At 52.4% G+C, this 27,687-nt stretch overlaps 1 protein-coding gene across 1 annotated transcript in view; it reads right to left on the reverse strand.

Annotated features, from left to right (window-relative positions):
* Positions 1-1,391: 1,391 nt before the first annotated feature.
* The window catches only part of Abtb2 (ankyrin repeat and BTB domain containing 2), a 162,762-nt gene continuing 136,466 nt past the window's right edge, over positions 1,392-27,687 (reverse strand). Inside the window, exons 4-17 of the mRNA XM_074044256.1 lie at positions 20,823-20,975; positions 19,494-19,659; positions 16,688-16,777; positions 15,895-15,996; positions 13,956-14,052; positions 13,413-13,548; positions 11,601-11,830; positions 10,047-10,225; positions 9,619-9,724; positions 9,332-9,434; positions 8,775-8,865; positions 4,717-4,785; positions 3,985-4,098; positions 1,392-2,713 (exon numbers count right to left, since the gene is read on the reverse strand). Coding sequence (XP_073900357.1) covers positions 2,516-2,713; positions 3,985-4,098; positions 4,717-4,785; positions 8,775-8,865; positions 9,332-9,434; positions 9,619-9,724; positions 10,047-10,225; positions 11,601-11,830; positions 13,413-13,548; positions 13,956-14,052; positions 15,895-15,996; positions 16,688-16,777; positions 19,494-19,659; positions 20,823-20,975 — 1,834 coding nt within the window. The 3' untranslated portion in view covers positions 1,392-2,515. The remainder of the gene's footprint in view (positions 2,714-3,984; positions 4,099-4,716; positions 4,786-8,774; positions 8,866-9,331; positions 9,435-9,618; positions 9,725-10,046; positions 10,226-11,600; positions 11,831-13,412; positions 13,549-13,955; positions 14,053-15,894; positions 15,997-16,687; positions 16,778-19,493; positions 19,660-20,822; positions 20,976-27,687) is intronic.

A 27,687-nucleotide genomic window follows, 5' to 3' on the forward strand; every position in this document is an offset into this window, starting at 1 on the left:
GGTCTCCTTTGGAGACAAGGCTCAGGCACTTGGCTGTGTAAATATCTTGTTGCTGCCCACATTGCAGAATGAGCTTCTGTGTGCATAGCCAGTGCTTTCAGCCTCAGTTACCCAAGGACTGTGAGACATCAGCTTGGCTCTCCCCGAGTCCGTCTGGCTGCTTACAGTAGCCTGAAGCCTGCAGCTGAGTAGAAATTGCCCCCCACAATCCCAGATAATGTTACTGAATAAGAAGGTCCAGCTGCCAGAGTTAAGTGATCAAATACCCCATTGCCGTTAGAATCTTAGCTCCTGGGAAGAATGATTTTTTTCTAATTATTTTAAATATTTGTTCAAGAGTATGTTCCTGGGCTAGAGGTGTGTATGGTACAAACAGTAGAGCACTTGCCTAACAAGCATGAAGTCCTGAGTTCAGACTCCAGTTATCCCCCCACCCCTAAAGAATGTTCCTGATGTACACAGGCCAGAGGGGGCTGTCCCTTTCTTTAATTTCTCTGCCTACTGGGGAGATCCATACTGGATCCCTTCAAGGGATCCAGACCCCTGAAGGGGCTCAAGCAATGAGGAGGGACCACCTCTGCAACCTTCATAGTATCTGCCATATAAGGTGGTGCTGAGCAGCTCATCTCCTCCCTGCAGCCCCCAGAGGGCGCTGTGGGCCACACACCGTAGGGCTCTCTCACTCTGCAAGGTCCCTGGGTCCACTCTGCTTGGTCTCCACCAGGGCCTTTCCCAGGACTGGCTCCTAGTGACCTTTGTCATCCCCCAAGTTTGTGTTCGGGCAGCGTGTTCCTGAATCACAGCCACTTTGGGTTAGGTTCCCAGTGACCTTAAGAATTGTTCTTTGTGCCCAGACTTCGCACTTGACTCAGCATAACCCGTTATCTGTTTCAGGGTCCCCTTGGTGGTTCAGTCAGCCAGGGCTCAGCAAGCTGCAGGCCCAAAGGCAGGTGCCTCTGTCTCAATCAGGCCAGGGCTGGGGAGAGAGGCCCCTCCCTGCCAGTCCTCAATGTGTGAGGTTGGCATGAGAATGCAAAATATGTAAGCAGCTCCCCATCCCATCCTTCCAGGGAGGCCTGGGATCAAAGGTTAGGAAAGCCCTAGACACTGTCCTCTTTCCCCAGTCTGGCTTCTGTCCAGTCGAGTGGCACATACATAATAAATAATGATGTATCTCATTTCACAGGTGAGGAAAACAGCCCAGTGAGGGATAGCGCCAGGTTGAGGTCCCAGGGCAGAGGTGAGTGTGGCATGGCACAGTACGCTCTGGTAGGGGGTTTTTTCCTACTGAGTGGCATGGAATCGGCTCTGGGTTTCCTTTCTGGTCCTGTGGGGCACCTCCCCAGCTCTGAACTCCAAGTAACCTTCTACCAGAAGTAGTGAGGCCAACATCATTGTTAATGTATTTTTATTGTTAATAAAACCATAGTACATTTACATGAAGTGACAACATTAATGTACAGTTACAGTATCATACAATATTACAGCAATAAAATAACACCTATTCTTTGTACATCCAGCTCAAGAAGCTAGTTGAAAATATTTTCCAGAATTGCAAGCCCCTGGGGGTTTTTCAAGGTGACTTAAGTGACACCTCCTAAAATTCCTAGGGCTTTTGGTGAATAAATAGTTTCTAAGGTGCAGCCACACTACACTCAGAGCAAGCTGTCCCAGTGTCTGGTCCGTCAACAGGTCAGGTGTGGGGAGCCAAGACCGTGAGGGCAGGCAAGGGAGGGGACATGGTGAGGGGCTTTTCCCAGCCCCTCCCTCCCACCAGTGCCATGTTCTTTATGCCTAAGGCTGCAGTTCCCAGTGAGAAGTGTGCCCTGCTCTCCAGTCCTGAGTTAAAGGAAACTTTCACTTGAGAGGCTCCACCAGGGGAACGTGTAGGCACTGCTGCCCGAGTCCACAGAGGCAGCCTAGAGCCAGGCCTGAGGTTCCACCCCTTTATTTTGGCCCCTCGCTGCAGCAGCAAGAGCTTGAAGCCACTGTGCTCTACACTGTACCCCTTTTACACCCTGGGCTCAGAATCCTTGAGCTGGGACTAAAGTTAGCAATCCTGAAGGGACTGTAGGCCCAGCCTCTATAATAGTGGCCCATGCCAGGCCTTTTAAAGGCACAGCCTGGAGGACAGGGCCAGGATCTGTGACATATAAGAGAACAAAGGCAAGCTTTTGCTCTCAGTGGCCTGGGGCAGAGAGGATACATTCTGTGTGTTCCTAGGGATGCCCATAGTCCCAAGTGCCCCAGCTGGGGTGCAGAGAGCTTAGAGGCGAGGTCGTTAAGGACCTGCTGCTGAGCCTCAGGGATGGTCCTCAAGGTGCAAACTGTGAGGATGCAGAAAAGGGCTACCTTTAGGTGCACGCCACCCTCCTTGCCGGTCACTTGTTAGGCAGACAGCTAGACGCAGGGCACATCTGCCTATCCAAGGGTAGATTACCTCCAGAAAAGGTGGTGGGGAAATAGCCCATGAGCCAGGCTCCAAGAGGGCCTGCAGCCTGTCCCACAACCTGCCTCACACCCGAGAGGTCACGTAGACAGAGTGCACACGCTCGGCCAGGGTGCTCTGCAGATCCTGCAGTGGGTCTAGACCTTGCACTTTGCTGCTGCGGCCATAGATGAGCTGCCGGAAGGCGTCCTGTTCCAGGAGGGCCTTCATGTGCTTGAGGAAGAAGCCCTCACAGAAGAGGGCCAGTTCGGGGGCGTTGTGGATCTGCAAGCAGGAAGAGGAGTAAGGCCCATGGCCTTCACACAGTCCCACCTGAAACCGCCCTCCGCCCACAGCAAGATCCAGCTTAACCCTTACGCTGGCCCCACAGGACGAGTTCCCTGTCTGCCCCTTGAGACTACATCTGTGGCCCTCTCTTGTGAATGGAACCCATCTGAGCTCAGGTCCCAGCTGTGCCACATTACTGAAGACTTAGCCACGGCCCCCATCGTTTTCATTGCCTATGTCACATTGGGGACACTGTGTTGCATGGCAGTCATTCCTACTCAATTGGAAGCTCCCTTCCTAAGGGCAGGATTCCAGCGTCCAGCACAAGGCCCTGCATAGGAGTGTTCATGGGGCATCTGCTCCATGTCAATGTTCATTCGGCAAATACCAGTGGCCACCCTGGGTATTAGTTAGTTGCTGAGGTCATGAACTCTATAAGGCTCTTTTAGGGCTAATGTTCTGGGATGGGGGAGACAAAATCCAAGTGACTGACCAAATAAACCAGGTAATTGCACACTGCTCAAGGCTGTAAAGGAGATAAAAGCCAATGATGCATCAGAGTGACAGGGTGGCTATTGGAGGCATGGGGCCGTGGGCTGATGAAGACAAAGGACTGGTGTTGGGAAGTGCTTTATAGGAAGAGGGGTTGTCACAGGAGTCCTGGGCAGGGACACACTGGAAAGGGTGGGCTGGAATGGTTTGGTCGAGTGAGGGGAGGCATGGGCAGGGTCCTGGAGGTCTTGTACAAGGGCTGGCTTTGATTTGCAGGATGGCTTAAGTAAAGGAAGGGCATGGTCTTGGCATTTTTGAAAGAACCTGGCCCTGCACTGTTCAAGACAGATGAGGATAGAAGGACAGTGGAGATGGAAGCAGAGACCACCGATGTGTTTCAGAGGTGTATAGCCTAGGTATGGGATATTTTTTTAGATATCAAGTTTGCCTTCTGGTTTTGAGTCTGAGCTGATAACCATGTCATTTACTGAGCAGGGGAAGACGGGCAGGGCTGGCAGGGAAGAAAATCAAGTGTGTACCTGTGGACTTCAGGTGACTCAGGCTCAGCTACTTGCCCAGTTCTACAGCACACAGGTGTGGTAGAGGAGAAAATGAGCCACGTGGACTGGGAGCATGCTCACCTCCACGCTGCTGCAGGCTACAGTGGGAGTTGCTAACCCTCCCTCGGCCTTCTACCACCCTCCACGAGGTCCAGCCGCCTGCATTTCCTCTCCTATCCACAGTGCAGTGAAGTGGCTGGATGGCACTGCCCTCACCTTGGCGTATTTGTAGGTGTTCACAGCACTTTCCACGCTGAGCGTCTGGGAGCACAGGATCTCACAGTGCCTCTGCAGGGCATCCAGTTGGAACAGGCTGGCAGCTGAGAGCAGCTAGAAAGGAGGCAGAGGGTCTTGGGAATTGGGGTCAGGCCCGTGACCCAGGCATTAAGGCAGAGAAAGCTTCTGAATATATGCCCTGTTTGCTCCCCAACCTCAGGCCCAGCCCACCTGCTGGTCTGGTCTCAGGGGAAGAGATGACAGCCTTGATTTATTTCTACTGTAGGCCATCTCCGTATTAGTTGGGACAATGTGGAAGGCACAGATGGGGTTTCTGACCTCAAAGGGCCTTGACCTGTAAGTGACATGGTTCATCTACCTGCGCTGCTGAGCCAGGCGTCCTGGCATGATGACCAGGTGAGTGGGAGGCCCACCACCACTTCATCCCTCCTGCGCTGGACCATCCCCACCAGGTTGTCTGTCTCTATCATGAGGGTGTGGCCCAGGAAGCTGGTGTCCAAAATTCCTGGTCTCTTAGAACTGGACTTGTGGTGGGATGAGAGAAAAGGCCCTCGGAACCATGAGGTCTTCAAAAGGGCTACCATCCTCCCCTCTCCCTTTCAAATGCTGTTTCTGAGAATAGGGCTGAGACATGCAGAGATCTAGAGCTATCGAGCCAGGGACACAGAGTGAGTGGGAGATACCGGGCAGCTGGGGCCCCCTGTGCCTCACCTCCAGAATGTCAGCCGTGGGGATTTCCATGGATTCTGTTCCTCCATAGTACAGATACTGCATCATCATCTGTGGCGGGAAGAGGCCCTGTGTGAGTGCCTTAAAGACCCAGGGCCCAGGTCCACTCCTGGCCCGAGAGTGCCCTCCCACTAACTGTTTGCCTCTGCTCTTCTCTGCTCAGGCTGAGACTCTCAGACACTGTTTTCCCCAGAATGAGGTTTCTAGAAGCCAACTCCAAGACCCCCCTTGTCTCTGTGACCAGCTCTGGTCCACAGTGGTTTCCCTTCAATCCCCATGACAACCCCCTGAGCCCAGGAAGAAGGATGACTAGGCTCAGATTTCTTGAGCCTCAACTCCCACAGCAGGGCCCTCCCACCCCACCAGGCAATGAGCTGTGCATTGCTCATTTTATCTAAAGTCCACATATGGCCAGGTATGGCATAAACCAGGGGCAGGAGGATTGTGAGTTTCAGGCCAGCCTGGGCTATACAGGGAAACCCTGCCTCAAAAACAAAACAACTACATTTGGAGCTGGGAGGTAGCTGAGGCTCTGATAGTTGAATTTCTAACCAGCTATCCTCAGGAGATCTGGCTCCCTGCCTGATCGCCCTGGAAAGAAATGGCAGCGCTCACTTTGCTGCCTGGCTGAGACCTGCCTGGGACTCTCAGGAACTGGGAGGAAGGTGTTCCTGGGATAGCAAAGGAGATGGCCCAGGAAGATGGAGTTATATTTAGTTCTTCTGAGGTCTGAGTTGTAAACTCTAACATCACGCTGGAGTCTGGTGAAGTTCCCAGTTGGAAAAAGAAAAAAATAAGGCTGCCTGAAGAAACAGCCCCAGCAAGGCACTGGCAGGGCTATAAATAAACACAGCCGCAGCCACACAGGTGGGCCAGCCTTCAGGCTGGAGAGGCACCAGAGGGTCTATGAGAAAGCCCAACCACTGGTCCTGGCCAGGTACCGGGCGCCATCAGCCTCTCCTCACCAGAAAGCAAGGTCCCTATGACTTCTCAGCCCCTGCTGAAGCCTACACTGCATCTTACTGCATTTCAATGTCTGTCCATCCTGCTGGATGCTGTGTACTTCAGGCAGACCCAGTTCCTTGTATTTCTGGGCCTTGTGCTGAGTGAGCCAGCAGGACAGAGGCCCAGACCCTAGACACCCTTCACTCAGGGTTGGGACTGGCAGGTGGGTCAGCTCTTCCAGAATCTTTTACTAAGGAATGGCCTCAGCCCCTTGGCAAGGGCCTGAAATCCAGGCTCCCTTCATGGCTCCGAAGGGCCTCCTGCTGCATTTTGGGAGCTGGACTTGGCAAGGGCTGGCCAGCTGTGGTATGTGGGTCTCCCTGAGGCCGCTTGACTGCCTGAGTCCACAGAATGAGAAGTGCTCACTTGGAGCTTTGCAAAGGGAGCAGAAGTGGGTTAATTTTGCACAGCCTGGGCAGATACGGGTCACCTCTCTCCCAAGGCAGGCAGCCTGCAGGGCTGGATGAGCAGCCCGAAGAGCTGCTGGAGGAAAGTCCACATGCTTTCCTGCTGCCCTGAGAGAGCTACTAGGAAACAGACTGCAGGACCAGGACTGGCGCACAAACCATGTTGGAATGCCAGGTCTTCTGGACTGTCCTTCAAAGGTCTGGGTTTAGTTAACAGTGACCTGGGCAAGTCTCCAGACCTGCACCAGGCCTACAATAGCCACTGGCCACATTGGCTTCTGAGCCTTTTAAATGTTATTGGTCTGGATTAAGATGTGCTGTGTCAAATACACACGAGATTTTGAAAACTTGGTATATCTCAATTTCTTCTATTGATTACAAGTTAAAAGCATAATATTTGGGCTAAATATATTATTCAAATTGATTTTGCCTATTTTTATGCAACTTAAGAAATTTTGAATTATAGTATGTAACACATCAGTCAGTACTGCATAGGCCTCCTTGAACCTGTTTCCTCTTCAGAAAACAAAGACAGTGATGACCTCCCTCCTCTTCTCTCAGTGCTGTGAGAGCCAGTGAGATATTCGGGGGCTGCTGTGGAACTTTGCAGGCATTGTTGGGAAGCTCGGAAACCAAGGGTGGATGGATATCCAAAGTCCCAACCGGGGTGAAACACACAGACAACAGCAGAGCTCTGTACTCAGAGACCCTGTGGGCCTGGTCTAAATAACTGGCCAGAACTCCAGGTGAGATGCCCAGGGCAAGGGCAGGGACTAACCTCTCCACAGTCCATGTGTGCCTTGACGTTAGACCATTGTCCCCATTTACCCTCCCACCAACCCCAAAATGTCACCAGGTGACTGCTCAGCCCGTCCTATCACTGGTGCCCTCCCAGCTTTGGTAGGCAGTTGAGCTCACACAGGTCTCTCTGCCTGCAGTGATCACTGCCCACATGTGTGCTCTCTCTCCCACCAACCCCTGCTGCGCTCAGAGACACACCTCCATATCCTATCATGGCTCTACCTCATGCTCCAACTCACCTGGACTTGATGCTTCTTGGCCCAACAAGTTTCCAAAGCCATCCCTCCCAGGGAGTTTGGATAAAGGGATGAGAAAGTGAAAAGAGGCACCACCACACTCAGGCCAGAACCTTGACCTCTCCCACTGTGTCCCACCTGTTCTCCATATCCCCTGGTCCAGTCCAGGTCACTGTCATAACTCAGTGGATCCCTCAGCAGCTCCTAACTGATCCCCCCAGGTGGCAACCATGCTAACTTCAGTCTCTTTCTCACCTCCCTAAATGCAAACAACCAGCCCTACATCCTGGGGTTGAGTCCCAGCTCTTTGACTTTCTAGCTGTGCTAACTTGAGTAAGCTACTCAGCTTCTCTGTGCATCTGACTCCTCATCTACCAAGAGGAGTGATAATAAACCTTCACCCCCTAGGACTGTGCTGTGAGGCTTAAATGAGGAGGGGAAGCACTCAGAACCGTGTCTAAGAAATGACAACCTCATCCTTGCACTGAGTGAAGCCTTTTGGAACGTCCTGGGTCCCTGGGCTAAAGTCCAAGCCCTGCGTACTGTGGCTCCCTGGAGCAGCATCAGACTCATTTCTGGTAGTTCTGAACTGAACATGCCATGGGCTCAGGCTTCTGGGACTCTTGAGTGTGCAGTCCCTCCTCCTGGATCTCTTGCTAACTGGTCCTTGAGACTGCAGCCTGGCTGTCACTGCTCCAGGTCTGGGGGAGATGCCCCATTCCTGCACTGCTAGAGCCCCCCAACCCCCCGTGCTTCCCCAAACTGTCTCAAGGTTTCACAGTCCTGTCATACCTGATGACTGCTGTGCCCTCCATGCCCACAAGTGGCTGGATTCCAAATAAGTGACTGCAGGGAATATGAGGGAGATGGTGGTTCCCTTTATCCCATGTATTCCGTGAGGTGCTATGGAGTCTATGATCTCTCAGGTTAGTTCTCAACCCTCTCCTGGGCAGGGCATAGTCTCGCACCCATCTTCCTGCCGCCTCTGGGCCTCAGTCCTGTCCCAAAGGCTCAGTCCTGCAGTCCTGAGCTCCCCTCACCCTCTGCAGTTGCCGCTGTGTGGAAAGGCGCTCCCAATCAAGCTCCTGCAAACCCTCCTCCTTGCCCATCCTGACATTTCTATGGCACACCTTCTACTCCCTGAGCTTAGCCCACTATGGCCGGGACAGGCTCCTTGCAATTTTCCTGCCTGGTGTGTGGCTGAGGTTTGATGCTTGGAGAGAGGGTACCACCGGTACCAGCCTTTCCCAAAGGTACCAAGCATCTGTGAAGCCTCTGGGCATCTGTGAAGATGCAGGCTCTGAGGCAGGGGGGTGGAAGTTGGGACACAGCGTTCCCAGCAAGCAGGCAGGGCCCACACAACAGGTGTGTCCTTCACATCTGTCTGAGGCCCCTGGCCCAGTGATTAGACTCAGGACCCTGGGGCAAGCTCTGAAGCAACAGCCCCACAGTGGGGTGTCTTCCTTTGCCCAGGAAACAGAGTGGAAGACTAACTGATTTACAGCAGCCCCTAAGCCCAGGTAGGCAAGGTCAAGGATGGGCTGGGCAGAGGGGCTTCCCTCCGAATAGTGCAGCACTGACGCCCACACACCTGAAAAATGTGGTACTTCATGTCGCTGATCTCAATGGTTTTGCTGCTGTCCCCGTCTTGTTCTGATTTATTGGTCATTAGTGTCTTGAACCTGGAGCAAAGGAGGCAAGACAAGGCAGGGCTTGAACACGACTTTAACTCCATCCCTGTGCCATACCAGCACCATCCATCACCTGACCAGCTGGAGACACGCTTGGAAAATGACTACCGTGTTCCCAAAATAACTTTGGGCAAGTGACGTTTTACATCATCCTGGGCTGACAGTTGGGCCAAGTGCCATTCTGTCCCTACTGGCCTGTCGTCCCCCCAATTGATGGCTAGTCTCTTCATTCCAGCACATCTATGTGGTCTGATAATTATAAGCAGTAACTCAGCAGAAGGTGCTTCCCAGAGCTCCTGGGGCACTCTCGATGTCACTCCTTCTGTGCCCTCTGTCCAGCTGGGCCCCACGGGCAGGTGAGCACTCTGCAATGATGGGACAGAGGCTGCAGGATTCAGTCCCTGAGGTTGCTCTTCCCTGTGCCCCTGGGGCTGAGACTACTACCTGTGCTGCCTACCTGTTAGAAGCTGTCACCAGCAGGACTTTGTGTGCATAAAACAGCTTTCCTTCCACTAGGAAGGTCACATCTGACATCTCTTTGTTGTTCAGAAAGTGAGGATCTGTGGATAAGGAAAGACAGGAAAGTGGCCTAGGTGTCCACCTCCAGGGGTTTCTAAGCATGCTGAATGTGGGGGCACAAAGGCGAGGAGCAGAGAAACAGGCTATGGGCCTTGGCACTTGGGAATGGGAAAGGACAGAGTGAAGGGGAGAAAAAGAAGAGGGGCATAGGGGACAAGCCCGCACCTAGCCTGGCCGGCAGAGTCTTACGGAGCTCCGGGATGCTGGGGATGGGGCTGCTGCCATAGCAGTGGGTGAAGATGGTGGCCAGCTGCTGGATGACAGAGTCATTCTGTGGGGAGAGAGGCAAGAGGCCTGTCAGCTTGCTGCTGCAGCCTGTTTATAGCTGCAGATACAGCAGGTTAGTTTCCGAAGTCCAGGCGAGGATTAGAGCAGCGCTGTCTTTTGTTCCTGGTGGATGTGACTTGGTGAGAAAGAGTCTTGTTTTTTCATCAGTGAGTCCCCAAATGGCTGTTTTGGCAGGGCTCCAGCCCAGACAAACCCATGGCCTGTGCCCCCTGTAGCCAGGCAGTGCGAGTCTAGGCATGTGGGGCTGCCCAAGTGTGTCAGTCTATGTGTCTGCCCCAGGGTCAGGGCTGCTGGGCCACACTCACTTTGCTGGTCTTGAGGATGTCAAACATGAGTTGCAAGCCCTCAGTCACCAGCTCCTCGTTGTACTCCTCCTCCTTGATGGAGCTGAAGTCCCGCAGGAGGCTCTGCACCACTGAGTACCGCGACTGGGAGAACGAGGTCCGCAGAGACTCGATCCAGATGTGCAGTTTCCAGGGGACACCTGGGAGGGCAGGGGAGAAGAGCAGGTGTCAGTCACTGTGAAGCACACTCTTTTCTTGGTGGACTCTTTTCTGATGCCCCGTCTCGCCTGAGCCACCTGCCCTATGACTGCATGCTGCATGACCCTTAGGTGGCGCAAATGGTAGAGCGCCCACCTGGCAAGCACAAGGCCCTGAGTTCAAACCCCAGCACTGCCAAAAAAAAAAAAAAAAAAGTGAAACCAAGACGAAAGCTTTCATTCACTGCTGGGCCTTCCTGGCAGGCACAGAGGTGTTAGATGAGGTAGAGGGTAGCTCTTACCACGTGCAGGGCATTCAAGCTCTAAAAATGGAAGCCCAGTCTGGGGGTTTCTTGCACCCTTGCTTGTTGCCCCCTAGAGTTATTTGCTAGAGGGCCCCCATTAATTCTTAAGGGGTGGCCAGGTAGACTAGGGTACCCAGAAACTATTCGGGGTACCCAAAGACATGTGGCCCCCATCCTCTGCAGAAGCAGAGGAGCTCCAGCACCCAGGTTACGGCTGTGTCAGTGCACATCCAAGGCATGTGATGAGTTAACCAGCTCCCTGGGTGTGTGGGCTGGGACATGACTTTCATGACAGAAGCCAGTCAGATTCCAGTAATTACAGGGATAGTATACATCCCCCATCCCATCCCCATCTAACTGTGGATTAAAAAGACCTGGTGGCATTCCCTAGGGACATGATGACATAGGTGGTGTCAGCATCTTGGGTGTACTGGCTGTATGTGGGAGGGGATGTCCCCATTTTATGGCAGGGGCTGCCTTACTGCTCTGATAGCCCAGTCCTGAGGATTGGTGCATTTGGCTCTAGAATAAAAACACGGCTATCATGGACCAAGTGCTCGTGGTACACACTGTGTCTTGTGCAAGAATATCTTATTCTTAGTTGAGGATCATCAGCAGGGAGAGAGGCAGGAACTGATACTTGGAGAGATTAAATGGTGTACAACTAACAGGATCTGGGCCTAGTTTGTCAGTCTGATGAGCCTCCATAGAGGACATGAAAAGTCCACAGACTCGCAGGTTCAAGGAATAGAAAGTTGGCTGAACCACCAGATGCATTGACTCATTGTGTATGAATTTCTGGGATACTACAAAGACCCCTGGTGCTGTGACCCGGGGGAAAAGTGGGCCTGAGGGCAGAGGGCTGTGGCTATGACCTCAAGATGTCACTACTGGGGACTGCCTCAGGCCTAGGGCATCTCCTGGTCAGGTCATGCTCAAGCATGTGTCAGTCGCTGCCCTATGCTCAGCTTCCCTGTGGCCTCAGTCTACTCTGTGGGCCTGGCCTCCTCTGGCCTGCTGGATAAGTGGGGAGTGGCCATGCCTGTGTGTGGTGCATGCCTGTGAGGCCTCACCCAGGGCTCTCAGCTCCATGGTGATGTCCACGTAGCCATGCTCGGCGCTATAGTACATGGCCTCCTGCAGGGCCTTTGTGCGGGTCCGGCTGAGTCGCACAGGTCCCTCGCTGCCACTGCCCTGGCTGGACGCATCACTTTCCTCCACGCCCTCAGCTAGGATCTCCTCTAGGGACAGCACGTCTGCTTTGGCCTGCTGCGGCTGAGTCAGAAGCTTCCTCAGGACGTTCCTGCAGGCCAAGGGGTAAAGGAGGATGAGGTCCCTAGGACAGATAGGCAATGTCTACCTGAGCTGCCTTCCAGGGCTCCATGGCGCAGATAGATTGCTCTGGGGCACCTGAGGGGGATCCCCCTGCTGTCCTGCTATTACTGAGGAATCACAGGCTTTGCAGTTGAGTAAGCTCTGCCCTCCTAGTTATGTGACCTCAAACAGGTCTGAGCCCCACTTATTTGTCACCTTAGGGTAGGATGCAAGCATCACCCTCTCCTGGGGTTGATGTGAGGCTAATGAGAAGGTATTAAATGCACATGGTGCCTGATACCAGGCAGCTCCTAAATAGCAGCCGACCACGCAGGTAACACTCCAGTCCTCACTGTTCCCCTCCTGTGCATTAATAGGGCAAAGTGGGGAGAATGTAGGGCTCCTTCCAGTTATAAAGATAGACTGGGCAGAGCATGTTCCCACGTACTGCTCCAGGTGATGGACCTGTCCTGCTTAAGGCCACACTGGGGGAAGTGCAGACCTGACCCCAGGCTCTTTTTGTCACATCCTGTGGCTTGTGGCTCTAGAATGGATGCAGCACAGAGGGACCCATATGACACCTGGGGGCTGAACCTCCTCCACACGTCTCCTAAGTTTGAGGTTCTAAGGATCCAGGGCCATCCCTTAGGGGCTGGCTGACAATAGCTGGCTCCTGATTTGGGGATTTGCTACTCTTGAGTTTATACACAGTACCTGGTTTGTGAAGGTGAACTTGCCGCAATGCCTTTCCTGGGATCCTGGGTCCCCACGAGACAGTGAAAGGCAGAGGAGCAAACAACTGCACACCAGGGGGAAGAGGCCACAGAGGGGCAAACACAGGGCATGGTGGCGTAGGGTCTGAGGGAGGTACAATGGTACCTGGAGGTGAGGTGGGTTTGAGTGGGTGAGTGTGGGGGCAGGGCTGGAAAAAAGATGCATGGACAGGGTGCTCTGGGGTAGGGTGGTAAGAGCCCCTGGGAACTGCAAGTCAGTTTCCCACCTGCCAGCCCTTCTTTTTCTACCCCATCTCTGCCCTCTAGTAACGTCTTCCCTTATTTCTCTTCCCACCCGATCCCCAGTGCTGCCTAATGGCCCTGGTTTCAGCCTGCTGCTGCCCCGTCACAATGCCAGGCAGGTCCACCATCTGCTCCTGGAGTGAGATGTGACTTCCTGCAGAGCCACCAGGAGCCTCTTTGCAGCTGAGCCATGTGCCATGTGGAAGCTCCTGGGGTGCCCCGAGGTGAACATAGGCCCTGGAGACTACCACCAGGCACTGGAAGGGATGTGGTTCTGAGCAGACCCTGGCAGCTGCAGCAGTAACTGCCCGGCTGGAAAATGGGACAGGTTGCCCTCGGCATCAGGCCCAGCCCCCATCCCAGATCTTTGAGGACCTTGATGCCAGGCCTCACTAAGCAACAGCCTCCAAATCCAAGTCCCAAGGTTTCTGGCTGACACAAAGATAGGCCCTGGCCTCTGGGGCCATTTCCTTTGCTGCCATCTGGGAGTCCAGGCTCCTAGCGCCTTGATTTCAGTGCCTAGACCACACAGGGCAGGCATCCCAGGGCAGGTACCTGTGGCCATGGGCGGCAGAGTGGCTGAAGCAGTTCATGTCCTCATGGAGGGAGGAGACCAGGCCATTGGCTTCGAGCATGCTGAGGAGGGGGTCTGCGCCTCGGCTCAGCAGCAAGCTGACCAGTTCGTAGTTCCCTGAAAGACAGGGGGCAATGCTGAGGATGCTGAGGGAAAAGGGATCAGGAGAGGGGTCTCCAAGCTCTGAATGTGGAATAAGTGAGGAAAGCCCATGCTCAGTGCATCTTGGGGGATGATGTAGAGGTGACAGGGAGATTGGAGGAAGAAGGCTGGCTGTGTTCTGTGTCCTGTCACACTGAGGAAGGGGCTTTGTGCCTGGTTGGGTCCTGCCTGGCACTGTGCTCAGCAGAAAGGCTAATGGCTGGGGTGAGGGAAAGCCCCACAGTGGCACGGAAGGAGGGACTTCAAGGGTTCCCAAAGGGAGTATATGGGCTAATGTCCAGCTTGGGTGACCCAGCAAGGAGGTGGCCAGGGCCTCATGATGGGGAGACCTTTCTGGACAGGGCAGCCATGCGTATACCTACCCGCTGCAGAGGCCAGCTGCAGGGGCGTCTCTGCATAGCTGTCCTCGCCACTGTTTACTGCCGAGCCTTCCACATGGGCACCAGCGTCCAGCAGCAACTGTGGGGTGGGGGGGGGGCGGGGGAAGGGCGACACTCAGCATGGCAGGGAGTGGCTGCTGTGAGCCAGAGGCAGCTCCAGGGCACAGAACCTGTAATTCTCTCCAGGCATGTGACCAAGACATGGCTCACATTGGCAGTAGGAGAATTAGAACCTCTGAACTCCTGGTTACCCTTGGGGCTCAAAATTTGTAGAACCTTCAGCTCTGCTCTTGTGGCCCTGGATCAAGCCCCTAAGCTGTGACAACCTCTGAGCTATTTCTCTCTTTGCAGTACTTTCCTACCACCTAGTGTCAATGACCTAGAAAACTGAACAGATTGGCAGAACAGAGAGTGTCACCTGCAATGCACAGGGGAAACAAGGCCTGGGGAGCAGCAGGTGTTAGTCAGAAAGTGTGTGTGCAGTACAGGCCACAGAGCAGTGAGTGACCTGGGTAGGTACTTCAACTCTCTGAGTCTCCATTTTCCCCATCTGCAAAATGGGAGTAGAGGCCTGCCTTGCAGTTTTGCTGAGGTTAAATGAAATGATGCTTAACACACTGGGTTCAAAAACCAGTAGTACTTAGGTCTCACTGGAGAGGTTCAGTTGCTACCCTAGGCAGCAAGACAAGAGGTGGGGCTAGGCAGAATTTTGTGCATGCTCCAGGACAGCAAGTGGCCAATCCTCATTCCAGCAAGGACAGGCTTTGCCAGGGGACAGATGGGGCAGGGTTCACAGATACCAAGCGGCCCCATCTGGGCCAGGCCCGGCTCTGCCTTGGGGCAAGGGTGGTGTCTGCATTCTGCTCTGGAGAGAGCACCTTCCCAAGCTCCTCAGACCCCACTGCTCACCCCTCCCTGGAGACCAGGTGTGAGGAGCCCAGGTGACCTCCCACCTCCACAGCAGGGTGTGGGGAGCGGGGCATGGCTGTTTGCTGGAGACTCGTCAGTCAGAAACCAATCGTGCCCTGATGCCTGCACCAGTGCCAAGGCTGTGGAGGTGGAGGCCTGCCCAGTAGGATGAAACTGGGCATCAGTCCAAGCCAGCCCAGGGCCCAGCCTGAACATAGGTTGGAATTCCTCTCAGGTCCTCGGGAGGGCAGTAAATACAAAGCAGGCCAGGTGTGGCAGCCAGCCTGACAATGACCATTTACCAATTCCTACTATTGGTCAGGAATATACTGACAACCATTGAGAGTCAGATGTGACCTCTGCCCTCAGAGGCTTCAGAATCTAGCAGAGGAGGAGGGCATTATATGAAGTCCTGGGGGAGTGCCATGAAATCTTGTAGCCCCCAGTGGCATGAGAACCTGGGAGCTGGTGCCACTTCTGGCATGGGAAGCCACTCTGCCTCCAGCTTCTACTTCTGGAACCACCACCCCACAGTCATGGCAGCCACAGTCACCTAGGCCACGGTGGGCAATGACTTGGCTTGGCTCCACAGGTGAGCTGTGCCACTTGTCCTCTCTCAGGAACTGGGGAGTGGCGGGATCAGGCCTGCTCATGGGGAGGGGCAGAACTGGAAGGGTCCCAGGGCATGGCTCTGCAGTAGAATTCAGGAGAGAGGGGAAAGAGCAAAGGGTCAAAAAGAGGGCTGAGTTAGAGAACCGAGCACTCAGACAGGTCCCCGCTGTGCCAAGATCCACTCAGAGATACAGAAGTCAAATCCTTGTATAGCTGGAGCCTGGGCCTGGTTTCCTACAATTCCTACTGCATCCTCACACTAACCTCTTTCTTGAGGCAAGTGAGGTGCATTTGTCGACCAGGTGAGTCAGCCTAAAGCAGTGCCCCCCAGATCTCTGACTTGAGGCATCTGCTCCCTCAGGGGAAGCTGAGGCACTCTGTGCACCTGGCCAGAGCTCACCTGCACTACAGAGATGTGTCCATGCAGCACAGCAAACGTCAGTGAGGTCCAGTGCCTGCTGTCAGGGTGGATGGAGGGGTGTCTGGGAGAGTTGCTTGGAACCTGGAAAACACAATGCTCTCTGTTTCCTGGGTAGGTGACAACCCAGAGCACCTGACACAAGCATCTTAGCTAAGGGGGTGCCCTGCAGGGATGGTGAGCAGGAGTTAGCACAAGTGCTTTCTACATTTGATTGGTAATGTCTGCTTAGAGCACCATATAGACAAAGTTCACAAGGAAAGGGTGGATGTTTAAGTAGTGATGTCTGTCCTGGGCAAAGATGGCAGAGGAGAGGAAATGGAGCTAGTATTTGGGGATGGAGGATGGCTGGTGATTAGTCTAGCAAGAGAGGGAAAATACCATAGAAACAGTCATGGCCATTCTCTCCATTCATCTCTCCTCAGCTTGTTTCCTCTTAGACAGAAAGTCCAAATCTTGAGGATTGCTGATTTTTCTTTTTTCCCTCCCTCCCTCCCCTCTTCCTCCTCCTTCTTTATTCTCTTTTAAGATGGGGTCTTGCTGTCATACAGGCTAGTTTCCAACTGCTTAGCTCAAGAGACCCTCCCATCCCAGCCTCTTGAATGTACCACCATGCCTGGTCTTTGCTGTGAACTCTATGCACCTTGTATTTCTAGTCTTCTGAGACACATTTACGCAGTCCTCCAAAATATTGCAACTAGCTTGGGTGCTAAACATTGCAGTGCTCTCTTTATTAGGCCAGGGCCTGGCACAGGCCTCTGTGGGGTTTGCTTACCTGGATGTCCAAGTTTGCCCCAGCATCAATCAACATCTGGACCATGGCTTCATCCCCAGCAGCACAGGCGTACATCAGAGGTGTCATACCCTGTGGGAATCAAAGGCTGATGCTGAACTGCCTGGAACAGACCACACCACCATGTACCCCCCCTCCACCAGGCCTCTTCCTGGCTGCTCCTCCCCAGCTCTCCTGCACCTTGTACTTGCAAGACCCCCGAAGGACACTAGAAGGGTGAGTTGGGGGCCATTTCCGTAGCACTGTGACAGCAGAAAGTGAAAAGCACAGATCCTGCAGGCAGACTTGTGCAAAAGCCACCTCTGTCAAAGGAACTGTAAACTTTGTATAAGTTCCAGTTCCTCTCTGTGCCTTAGTCTCCTTATCTTTAGAGCAGGAACAGCAGTGCCTGTCTCAGTTGCTGCAGTGCGAGTTAGCGTGTGTCGTGTGCTTAGTACGTGCAGAGTGAGCTTACCTTGACTAAGAGCTAAGAAGATAGTGACAATGCCACCACTGATACTGTGTTACACTGCCCCTACTATCCCCTCCTGGACCGGGGCCTGGAAAGCCCTGGGTTGGGTGACTTACAGGTACCATCGCATACAGTCACCGTGCTGTTCCTTTGAGGGAGGAGTTACTGTTGTCTCCATTCTGCAGAGGAGCAGCAGAAGGAATTAACTGCCCAAGTCACACAATTAGCAAGAAGTAGAACTTGGACTGGAACCCAGGTCCACATAAGTTGGGAAGCTGATGCTTGGAGCCCATCACACAAGAGGGTGGAGAAGTCCAATATCTGTGCTACTGAGAAGTCCAGGGCTTTTCTGAAGCTGTGCCCTGTTCCTTCCCTGAGTTTTGGTGGGCAGTTGACATGGCTACCTCCCTGGCTGGAAGTCTCCCTCTGGGACCAGCCATCGCTCAGATAGCAGTGAAATGTGTTTTCCACAGTTGGATCCTGGCAAGCATTTGTCTGGCGCCCTGAGATGTTATTTATTAGGTTATTTGTGTGTATACAAGATCTCCTTAACTCATAAATCCTTGTCTAGTGCCAAGAGATAAAGAAATGGCCAGAAATTAATCACAGGACTAGAGGACTGTTTGCCCACACATCAGCCTATAAATATCAAGGTTTAAGAACAACAGCACTATAGCTACAGCAAGCAACATCATGGAAATTTGGCTTTGTTTCATCCCCTGTGCACATGCGTGACTTTTTCCTTCACACATCTGTACACAATTAGAGCATAAATGAGGCCATGAGTCCTGGAGGAGAAATCATTTTTTTGGTGTGCTCCTTCCTTCCCCACTCCAGGCACATAAAGAGGCTAAAGAGGCAGCAAAGTGACAACAATAATAAGCATACTGACAGCAAGAACCAGAGTGAACACAGACTGAACATTTTCAAGGTGCCAGGTGGAGAATTCTCCCAACAGCTCTACGTGGCAGGCACTTGGTACTCCTTGGGGAGGCAGGGTAACTTGTCAAGAAGCCTCGGCTATGAGGTGCAGTGCTAAACCCTGGCTATCTGAAGCTAAACCGCATGGGCTTCCACACTGTGTGCCTGAAGAAGGACGGCTCAGGATGAAGGCCCCCCAGACCCTCGACATCTGCATTGACTGAGAGCCATGTGTGGGATCTGACCCCAACCATCACCTCCCTGCTGTGCCACTGAAGCGCCCTTCTGTCCCATGATCTTCCCCGTCTAAGCTCTGCTCTCCAACTGTTTTCTTTCACATTCTTGCTCACATCATCCCCGTCCCCAGGACACCCTCCCCACTCCTCCTCGCTGTGCCCCGCCCCTGCCGCGCCCTCCTCTCAGGCTCAGCTCCTACCCCTCCAGAGGAGGCCATCCCACCAGAGCCCGCCTGGGCCTATGCTTCTCCCGGCGCTCCTCACTGCCCATGTCATGCTGTCATCTTGTCCAACACCACTGCTTAACCCTCTGTGTCACCTAACTTCCCCTGTGCTTCTGTGTGGTCTTCCAAACCACGGTGCCAACATGTATACAATAATGACATTGGATAAACAACTGGGATATTCCACAGTGGATCAGAGCCTGAGTCACACTGCCTGGCTTCTTACTCATTGTGCTACTTTGGGTGAAGCAGCCTCTCTGTGCCTCAGTTTCCTCACCTATAAAATGGGGGGAAATAATAGTACACATCACAGGGCTGCTGTCAAGATTAAATGAGCAATCTATGTGAAACACTTAAATAATGCCCCCAGAACATAGCAAAAGTATAAGCTGTTTATAGCAAAACCAAAAGAAGTAATAAAAACACATGAACTCAGGTTAAATTCTATCTAAAATTATAAATCACCTCCAACATTTCCTACTTTTTCTTTTGCTTTGTTTTACTCCTTAGCACTTTTTGTTACTATATGCTCTATTTTGTGTGCTAGTTTCTTACTGTCTGTCTCCTTACTAAATGTCAACTCCACAAGGGCAAGTGTTGCTTTGGTCTTGGCACATGGTGGACACACATGCTCCCATACATGTGTTAGCAATTGTCATGAATAGCTTGCTATCACCCTGACTCCTCTGGACTCTTCCCCAGCCCCACACTATCTGTGATAGTCACCAGCCCTTCAGTCAGGGAACCAGAATCCACAGTAGCAAGGTTGTACAAGGGGTCCTGGGGAATGCCCAGTCTGAAAGTCCACCTGGAACAGGAGGCAGCTCACCTCTCAGAATCACAGAGCTAAGCAAGTCTCGGGTTTAGGACACAGGAGACTATGCCTTCAACTCTACCAACTGTGAACGTCTTAGTCTAGTCCCTGAGCCCGGCCTAGTAGAGCTCTCAGAAATTACCTGGTCGTCCATGGTGTTCACTCCATCAGGGCCCAAGGCCTCGATAGCCTGGCTGATGAGGTCCGTCCTTCCACAGTTGAGCATGCGGAAGCCCAGGTCCTGGTTGAATCTTAAAGTAGCGGCTCGAGCATCCAGCCTCCGGAAGGAACTGAAGCAGCACTCGGGTCTGCCCAGGAGAGACCAGGAGGCATGTGAGCATGACTGTGGCACAGCTGGGCCAGGCTGACAGGTGGAGTGGGAATGGCTGGGTTGAGGGAAAGTCTGGGAATTAGGCTCAGGTCAGCCATGACTGCCCTCACCATGTTCTGTGACCTGAAGAGCATATACTTATGCTCTTCTAAACATGGGTTAAGGAAATACACTGTGCTCTTGGGAGCTGTCAGCAGTCAAGAACAAATTCCTAGTTAAAATAACCTCCCAGGGGATGACCCCGAGGACTCAGCTTGGGCTTAGGACCCAGCACCTGGCTGCCTTCAGTCCATAAAATGGTCATTATGGCAAAGTCTAGTTTGTGCCTCTATGTCTCTCTTCAAAGTTGCCTGGTAAGGTCTGCAAGTACCAAAGACATGGGAGGACAAGGCCTAGAATCCCACTAGTAATCAACCCGACCTGCCAAGGAGAGTCACAGAGAAAACTTGCATCTGCATAGGGCGCACAGCAGATGCTCAATAGGCAGCTTTCTCCAGGGTCCTTGGTTAGGTCAAAGTCTGGAAAGTTCACATCTAGAATGTAGTTCAGGTATCTGTCATGCAGTCAGAGGAGACAAAGCTGGGCAGAGGTCAAAAAAGTAGACGTAAGGCCTTCACCAGGCAGAGATGCAGAGGGACCTGTGTAACAGCTCCTGCAGGAGACTAGTCCATGTGCAGGGGGCACCTCAGGAAGGGACAAAGAGCACAGGTGTGGGGGCCATATGGATCTGGACTCAAATTCAGACATGGTCAATGTGTCAGCTAAACTTCTGCGGCCAAGCTGCTGTCCCACCCTGACCTGTATGTAGTCTCTTCATCTGTAATATAAACAGTAGAGTCCCTTCTCCAAAGCTGTCACATGACAATCTAAAAAGAAGGTCACAGCACAGGGCCTGCCCCCAGGAAGTACTCAAGGGAACAGTGGCCATTACAGGAACAGAGGAAAGAACGGACACCCCAGAGTCACCCTGTGTGAGCTCTCCTGCCAAATCCCAAGGTGTATGTTCTGTGGACCACATAGTAGCTGCAGTGCATGCATCCCAAATGCACAGATCTGTTCCCTTACTCAGCCTTGGCATTTGTGGAGGACCCTCTTAGAGCAGCCCTACTGTCTGATCCCTGCCCAGCCTCGGCTCCGTACTTGAGCTGTCGGGGCTCGCAGTCCAGGCCAGGAAGCAGCAATCGGGCTGCCTGCCGGATGTCACCACTGTCCACAGTGAGGCTGCGGCGGTGCTCTGCATAGGTGATGGCCACGCGCATCCACTCCATCAGCGGTGGCAGCAGCATGAAGGGCCTGCAAAGCAGCAGAGAGAGGTCAGATCTGCGTGGGACACTCCCATGCAGGGGGCAGAAGGGGCTCCTGTAGCACCCATGTTCTCATAAAACAGCCATACAAAGGCGGGTCACCCCACAACCCTCAGCCTGTGAGGTGTGGAGGGGACCTGGTTCTTCTGCCCACAGAGACCCATTTGTTCTCCCATTCCACAGTAGCCTTGTCATACGTCAGGAGGAATTCTTGTTATGGGCCATTAGCAGAAACTAAGGACCCTTCAGCAGCCAACCAAAGAGGGGGTTCACCATCATGTGCAGGTGGGACTTTTGCCCCCTTCAAAGAACTCCGTTGGGGTGTCAGGGTCTTCCCCTGTCTTGTGGGAGGTGGGAAGCAGTGGAAAGGGCCAGGCTCTGAGCCCAGCTTTGTCACTAGCAACTGTCACCTCATCATCCTGAGACAAGCCCCCCTGAGCCTGCCTCTTCACCTGCAGTGTGGGTAACACCTGTTCCCAGGGTGTTGTGAGGCCAGGCTGAAGTGGCCCTACAAGTTCCAGGCCAGGGTTGCCCCAGCCTGGCATTCAGGGAGGAGTAGCAACCCCAATCCCTCTGGGGAGCAACGGCCCCAGGGGCCTGTGTAACGCTAAGAACAAATGGCTATGGTGCCAGCAGAGGCTGCCAGTAGGCCTCTGGGCTGCAAGCACTATATGCCACCAGGGGGCGCCATTCACTGGGCTGTGACAGTGTCCTCTGGCACTGTGGTACCAACACAGCTACCACCCCCCTGGGGCCTTCCCTGTCTACTATGCTGCCACACTGCTCCCCTCCTGCTTTGGATTTAGCCGGGCAGTAGGGGCTGAGGGGGTGGAGGTTTATGTGCTATTGGAAAAGGTTTCCTCTCATCCCCTGCCAGTTCTGGCAAGTCTCCCATGGTGAAGGCCCTCATAGTCCAGTGAATTTCATGGCCCCAGTAGCCAGTCTTCAGCTTCAGAACTCAATGGACACCAGTCTGCTGTGCCCAGAATGGATGTCACTCTTCCTTTATTCCCCTACCAGTCACAGAGAGACAGCAGCTCTGGAATCTTGCCCTATTCGGCTATTTTCTCTGATGATAGCCCAAGAGCCAGCCTCCACTGCTGCCTGTGTTCCCAGCCCCTTCTGATGCTTCATCCCTTCTGTCGGTTGGTCATCCTCTTAAACAAGCCAAGCAGTGGGCATCAGGCCTGGGCAGGCAGCCAGCCCCATTCACACTCTACTTCCTCTGATACCTTGGGCTCTGGCATTCTGGCTGATGCTGTCACTACATCATTCTCCCCAGCCCACAGCTAAATTCTCCAACCTCGAGTCAGAGGTGAGGAGACTACTGATGACCCTCTCCTCAGCTACCATGTAAGCCAGCCACAGCGCCCACTGGTCTCTTATCTCAGGCCTCTTGAAAGCTTTGACCATCTTTGAAGTTTTCCTCCCTGAGGGTAAGGGAGGCTTTTCAAACAAAACAAAATCCAGAATAATCAGATATGACCTTGAAGATGGTTCTTTGGGGAAGTTATTCTGAGGTTCTGGTTCTGCCCCTGCAGCAAATATGTCAGGGTTTATGTCACTTAACTCGTTCCCTGTGTGTACCAGTGGGTGTGAGGAGATCACAGGCCATTAAAGCCTCTCTGTTCCTGGTCTTCAAGGGCACTCAGGCCTTAGTCAATGGTCCCCAGCCCTGGCCAGCACCTGTCACTAGGACACAGCAGACCACCAGTGCTTGAGGTTCTCCAGGCTCACTGCTCATCCCCATCCCCTCGTGAGAATGAACAGCACTCACCACTGGTTGAGATTCTACTTATCTCAGTAGTACCTCTTTCTGAAGCCAAAAAAGCTCTTCCTGCTCCAAGACACCCTAGAACTCTCTCTTCTAGCACTGAATGTGTACCATCTTCCTGACTAGCCTATTCTAAGGTCAAGAACGGTGTGTTTCTCTGTGTTCAGGTAGGTCTGGGGCCTGACACAGTAGGCCCTCAATAAATGTCTATGGGATGTGTGAAAGTATGGGTGAGCACCAGTAACTTAGCATAACACATCCAGGTCTTCAGTTACGGACCAAGTCATGTTTCTGCCCTGAAAAAATGGCCTAATTTTCAAGGTCATGGTGTTGACTTGTGAGAGTGGGAAGACGGGACTTTATGGGGGAATCTTGTGCAATCTAGGAAGGAAAAACAATCCATTCATGGATGACCCTCTGTAAACAAGATCTCCCTTTATATGAATGCCCATTTGAATTCCCCTCAAATATTTTTGAATTTTACAATTCTTTCATTGCAAGGCTGGATGGCAAGCTCAGAGAGATACTTCTATATATCACTCCTTTTAATCCAAGGAGAAGGTGCTAGTTAAACCATAAGCATTGGAGACTTATAGGCGAATAAAAAGATAATTTGTGGATCTGCCAGTCAATTCTTCCCTGTTGTGGCCAATAGCCAAGACAAAGTGCCAAGTGTGGCTACTAAACCTCTAACTGGGCATCTTCCGGCTGTACCAGGGGAAATCCAAGAGGGAGTTGGAGAAATCACAAAGTGTAAACCAGATGGCATCTTGATTCATTCTCTGCTTTATGCTTCTTAGAACTCAGCACATGTGAAAATGCAGTACTCATAAACTTGGGTGGGTGTATACCGGGGATTGACTCATTCAGCCTTTTTGTACCATCTTGGTTAGAGAATAGAAACTACACTTCCCAGGCTCCTTTGTAGTTGAGGTTCTGGATACAAAATAGGTTTCACCATTAAGATGCTGCTCCATAAGCTCCAGCAAATGAACATGCGGGAGAGGCCACCTTTGAATCCCCTTTGTTTTTGTTAGCAAGCCCCCATAGAACATCCCACTGTTTAGTTTCTACTTTTCTTGTGCTTCAGAGGCAGAGGTAGTGGTGGTGAAAGCAACAGCAAAGACTTCTTGATTCCACTTCAATCCTCAATCTCATCTCCAGCTGCATGTATTCAACCAGAGCTCCAGGGACAATGTCCCTGATGGATGAGCTCTGTGCTGACCATGGAGTCATTCCAGAGGCTTGGCCTAGAATATTCCTTGAGCCCTTTCATGAATTCTGTTAGTCCCTACTTCCCTGCATTGAGTCCTTTCCAGCTGAAAATACCTAGCATGGTTTTCGTTTCTTGATTAATACTCTAGCATACAGAAATCTAGATTGCCCCTCTGCCTCTGAGGTGGTGGGTAGAGCCCAACTCTCCCTATACAAGGCTATGACTGCCCCCAAATCAACCTCTTCTGTCCTTTTTTTGGCAGTACTGGGGTTTGAAGTCAGGGCTTTGTACCTGCTAAACAGATGCTCTACCACTTGAACCACATCCCCAGCCATTTTTACTTTGGCTATTTTTCAAAAAGGATCTCCTGTTTACACTTTCCTTGTGGCTGGGATAATAGGTGTGTCCCGCCGTGCTCAGCTTATTGGTTGAGCGAGAAATCTCATGAACTTTTTGCCTGGTCTGATCTCAAACACATCCTCATGATCACCTCCCAAGTAGCTAGGATTATAGGTGTGAGCCACTGTGCCTGGCCTCTTCAGGCCTTTCTCCTTGGCTTGCCCCTCCCTGGCCTGTGGTTCTTCGGTAGATAAAAACAGTAAGTAATTCATGGGCTTTCTCAGTAACGTCCCCCTCATGGATGTGAGTTCCAGGCTGTTTCCTTTCTGGTAATTTCATCTAGCCGACTAGGCATTGCTGGACATTCTGGAAAATCCCTGTGAAAATTCCCATCTGTAGTGGGCATGGCAGTGTTATCACCCCAGGGTGGAAGGGCCTGGAGGAGGGAGGCTAAGGATAACTAATACACAGATCTTCCTCAAGGTCTCTGCTTTGCTCTTTCCAAAAGGAGGACGCCGATTTTCACTTCTTGCCTCTCCCCTAGGCTAGGCTTGACTGTAAGCCTTTCCACATTGGAATGGAGATGTCTGCAGGGGCATGGCCAGGAGCCTAGCTCAGGGAGGAGGAAAGCCCCTGCATTCAGCTACTCTGCCTGCTGACCTTCCCCCTAGATGCTCTGATACCTTAGAGTAGCCACTGTCAGATTTTTTTTTTTGTCTCAGAACACTTCTTATATTTCTAAAGATTATTCAGGCCTTCAAAGAGCTTCTTTCACGTGTTATCGTCTCATTATTGACGATCAGAAATTAAAACAGAGAAAATGTCAAAATGCATGACTGTGCAAACTCTCATCCCATTAGCTCTCAGAGTGACCATATCATCATGTCACACAGCCTCTGGAAAATCCCCCTGGACCCTGATGAGAAAAATGAGAGTGAAAAAAGCAAATAACATCTTAGGAAAGCATTTGTTTCTGACCCTGGGAACTCTTGGAAAGAGTCTCTGGGATCCCATGAGTCCCAAAACCACACTTTGAAGTCCTCTGCTTTGGAAGACCATAGCAGGTCCCTACGACGGCATTGCTCAGGGCTGGCAGGGTCAGCAAGCATGAGGCTAGGACTCTGCTCCTGATGGCACATGTCTGGCAAGGGCACGTTCCCTTGAGAGTTGCCCAAGTGGTGATGTTTACCCTTCTGGCCCAGGTCCCTCCCATAAGCACCCTCACTGAGAGAAAGTTTTAGTTTCTTCAATACAGGTGAACTGGTTCTGAGATGGTGGGCAGATGACTGCCTACTGTGGGTCTTTTTTTCTATTAAAGAAGGGTGTAGGTTACTGGTTTCTAGACAGTCTCCACCGTGAGAACCCCTCTGCTTTTATTTCACAGACTCCACATGGCAGCAGCTGTACCTGCTGCACAGGGACCAGTGCACAGTTCTGGAAGGGGAGACTGCCTGCCTGGACTCTGCTGTGTTCCCCCAATGTGACTCTGTGCAAGTTATGTCTCGTGTCTAGCCTCACTGCTCCATGAGCAAAGTGGGTCTAAACCATGGGACCACCTCCCAGGACAGTGGGAAGGGTGCACAACTGCAAGTGCTTAGCACGGCATTTGGAATGTGGTGAGCTCTCCATAAACGCTAACTACCATTACTAGTTTAGTATCTAAGAGAGCACACAATACTAGCAAAAAAAGCGCACAGGAATCTCGCCTTACTGAGTGGCTCAGCTCCCTCCCGCCTTCTCCTGCCAGCAAGCACAAACACGTGAAGCCCAAAGAAGCCTGCCAGCAACTGCCCACCACCCGCTCCAGCCGGGCTCATAAAACAGAGCAAACAAATGTAACCATTATGTCGGGGGAGAGGGGAGGAGGCTGCAAACTTTCTGCCAGCACAGGCCTTCCAGCCTTGGCAGTGAAATTCACATAAAGGGCCACAACAAGGAAGGCAGACCTGGGGTCAGGAGTCAGGAACATGTGTGGTGGCATGGGGGTGGGGAGAGAATTACTTCTAGGGATTGGCAACCCTGACGTGCTCTGGGTGCCTGATCTAAACATCACCACACACATGCAAACAAATCTGGTAGCCACTGTGACAAACACAGACACTAAAAAGAGCATTGGCTTTCTGGTGGCATTTGTCTTTGTGTGAACGGCAGAGCAAAACTATTACCATGTGGGGAGAGCCCACAAAACACAGCAGTGAAAAGGAATCTTTTTACATGACTAACCAAATCCTCTCACTGCTAGAGAAAAATCAAAATCCAAAGAGGCTAAGTGCCTCGCACAAGGTCACACAGCCAGTTCAGCAAGCAACCAACACCAGACCCAGGTGTCACTGTTCACTTTCTCTTTCTCTCTCCATCAATCATATTGATGAGTCTGACTGTACAAATCCAAGGGTCTCCTAAGACCCCTCAAGAGACCCAGACTGTAAAATCTACTTTTCACCCTTAGAAAAAATGAAGGGGAACAAACTTAAGGCCTTGGTTTTAAGAGGTCCCTCCAGCCTGGAAAATAAAATAAACCCTGCCCTACTCCACGAGTGTGTGATTTATTGGGATTGCAGTCCTAGAAGCAGTGTCTGAACAACATGGAACAGGAAACGCCCCTGATTCCAGCTCAAAGCAGGCTCTGTTCTTTCTCGAGGTGGGCAGGGGCTTTGGAACGAGAGTCAGTTTGGCAACTGGGTACTGGCCTGAAGTGGAGGCCGTGTGACCCAAGCTGCATACTGTCCCCAACCTGATGTGCTGAGTGTGTGGGGCCAGCAGGTCTGTCCTCCTCTGCGTTCCCCTGGGAGGTTCTGGGCACAAGGACTAGATGTGCCCACTGCTGGAAAAGGGCCAGGAGAGCCAGCCCAAGCTCGGCCCTGGGAAGGCTGAGCCACGGTTTTATTTCCCCTCAGCTGTGACTCCGGCGTGCCTTCCTGGCTCCTTGTGTTGGGAGGCCTGGGAGATTTCCCCATTGGCCCCTGAGCACTGCCCCAGAGCACTCTGGGAGCCCAGGGAAGAGGAGCCAGAGAGCCACACCACAGTGCTGCCACTGAGCCCTAAATTCCTCCACCTTCAGTAGAGGCAGAGCCAAGCTCTGGGGTTTAATGAGGTAGTTTTCCCCTGAAATGCCATCTTCCTACGGATCTTGCTGTGAACCACGCTGTTCCTACGCCCCTCTGTCTTGCTGTCTATGCTGGGGTTAGGGCTGGGAGTGGCAAGCAGCCCTGCAAAGATGGCCCGATATTCCCAATCAAGCCATGGCTCCACAAACATAGACTTCCCTAGGAAAGTTGGGGTTGGCTCTGCAGTGCCAGTTTGAGGCCCTCTTCGTGGCTTCCCTAAGATTTCCACAGAGCCACTGTGGCCCAAAACCAAGCCAAAACGCCC

This window comes from Castor canadensis, chromosome 1 (genome assembly GCF_047511655.1).
Source record: "Castor canadensis chromosome 1, mCasCan1.hap1v2, whole genome shotgun sequence".
NCBI classification, from domain to species: domain Eukaryota; kingdom Metazoa; phylum Chordata; class Mammalia; order Rodentia; family Castoridae; genus Castor; species Castor canadensis.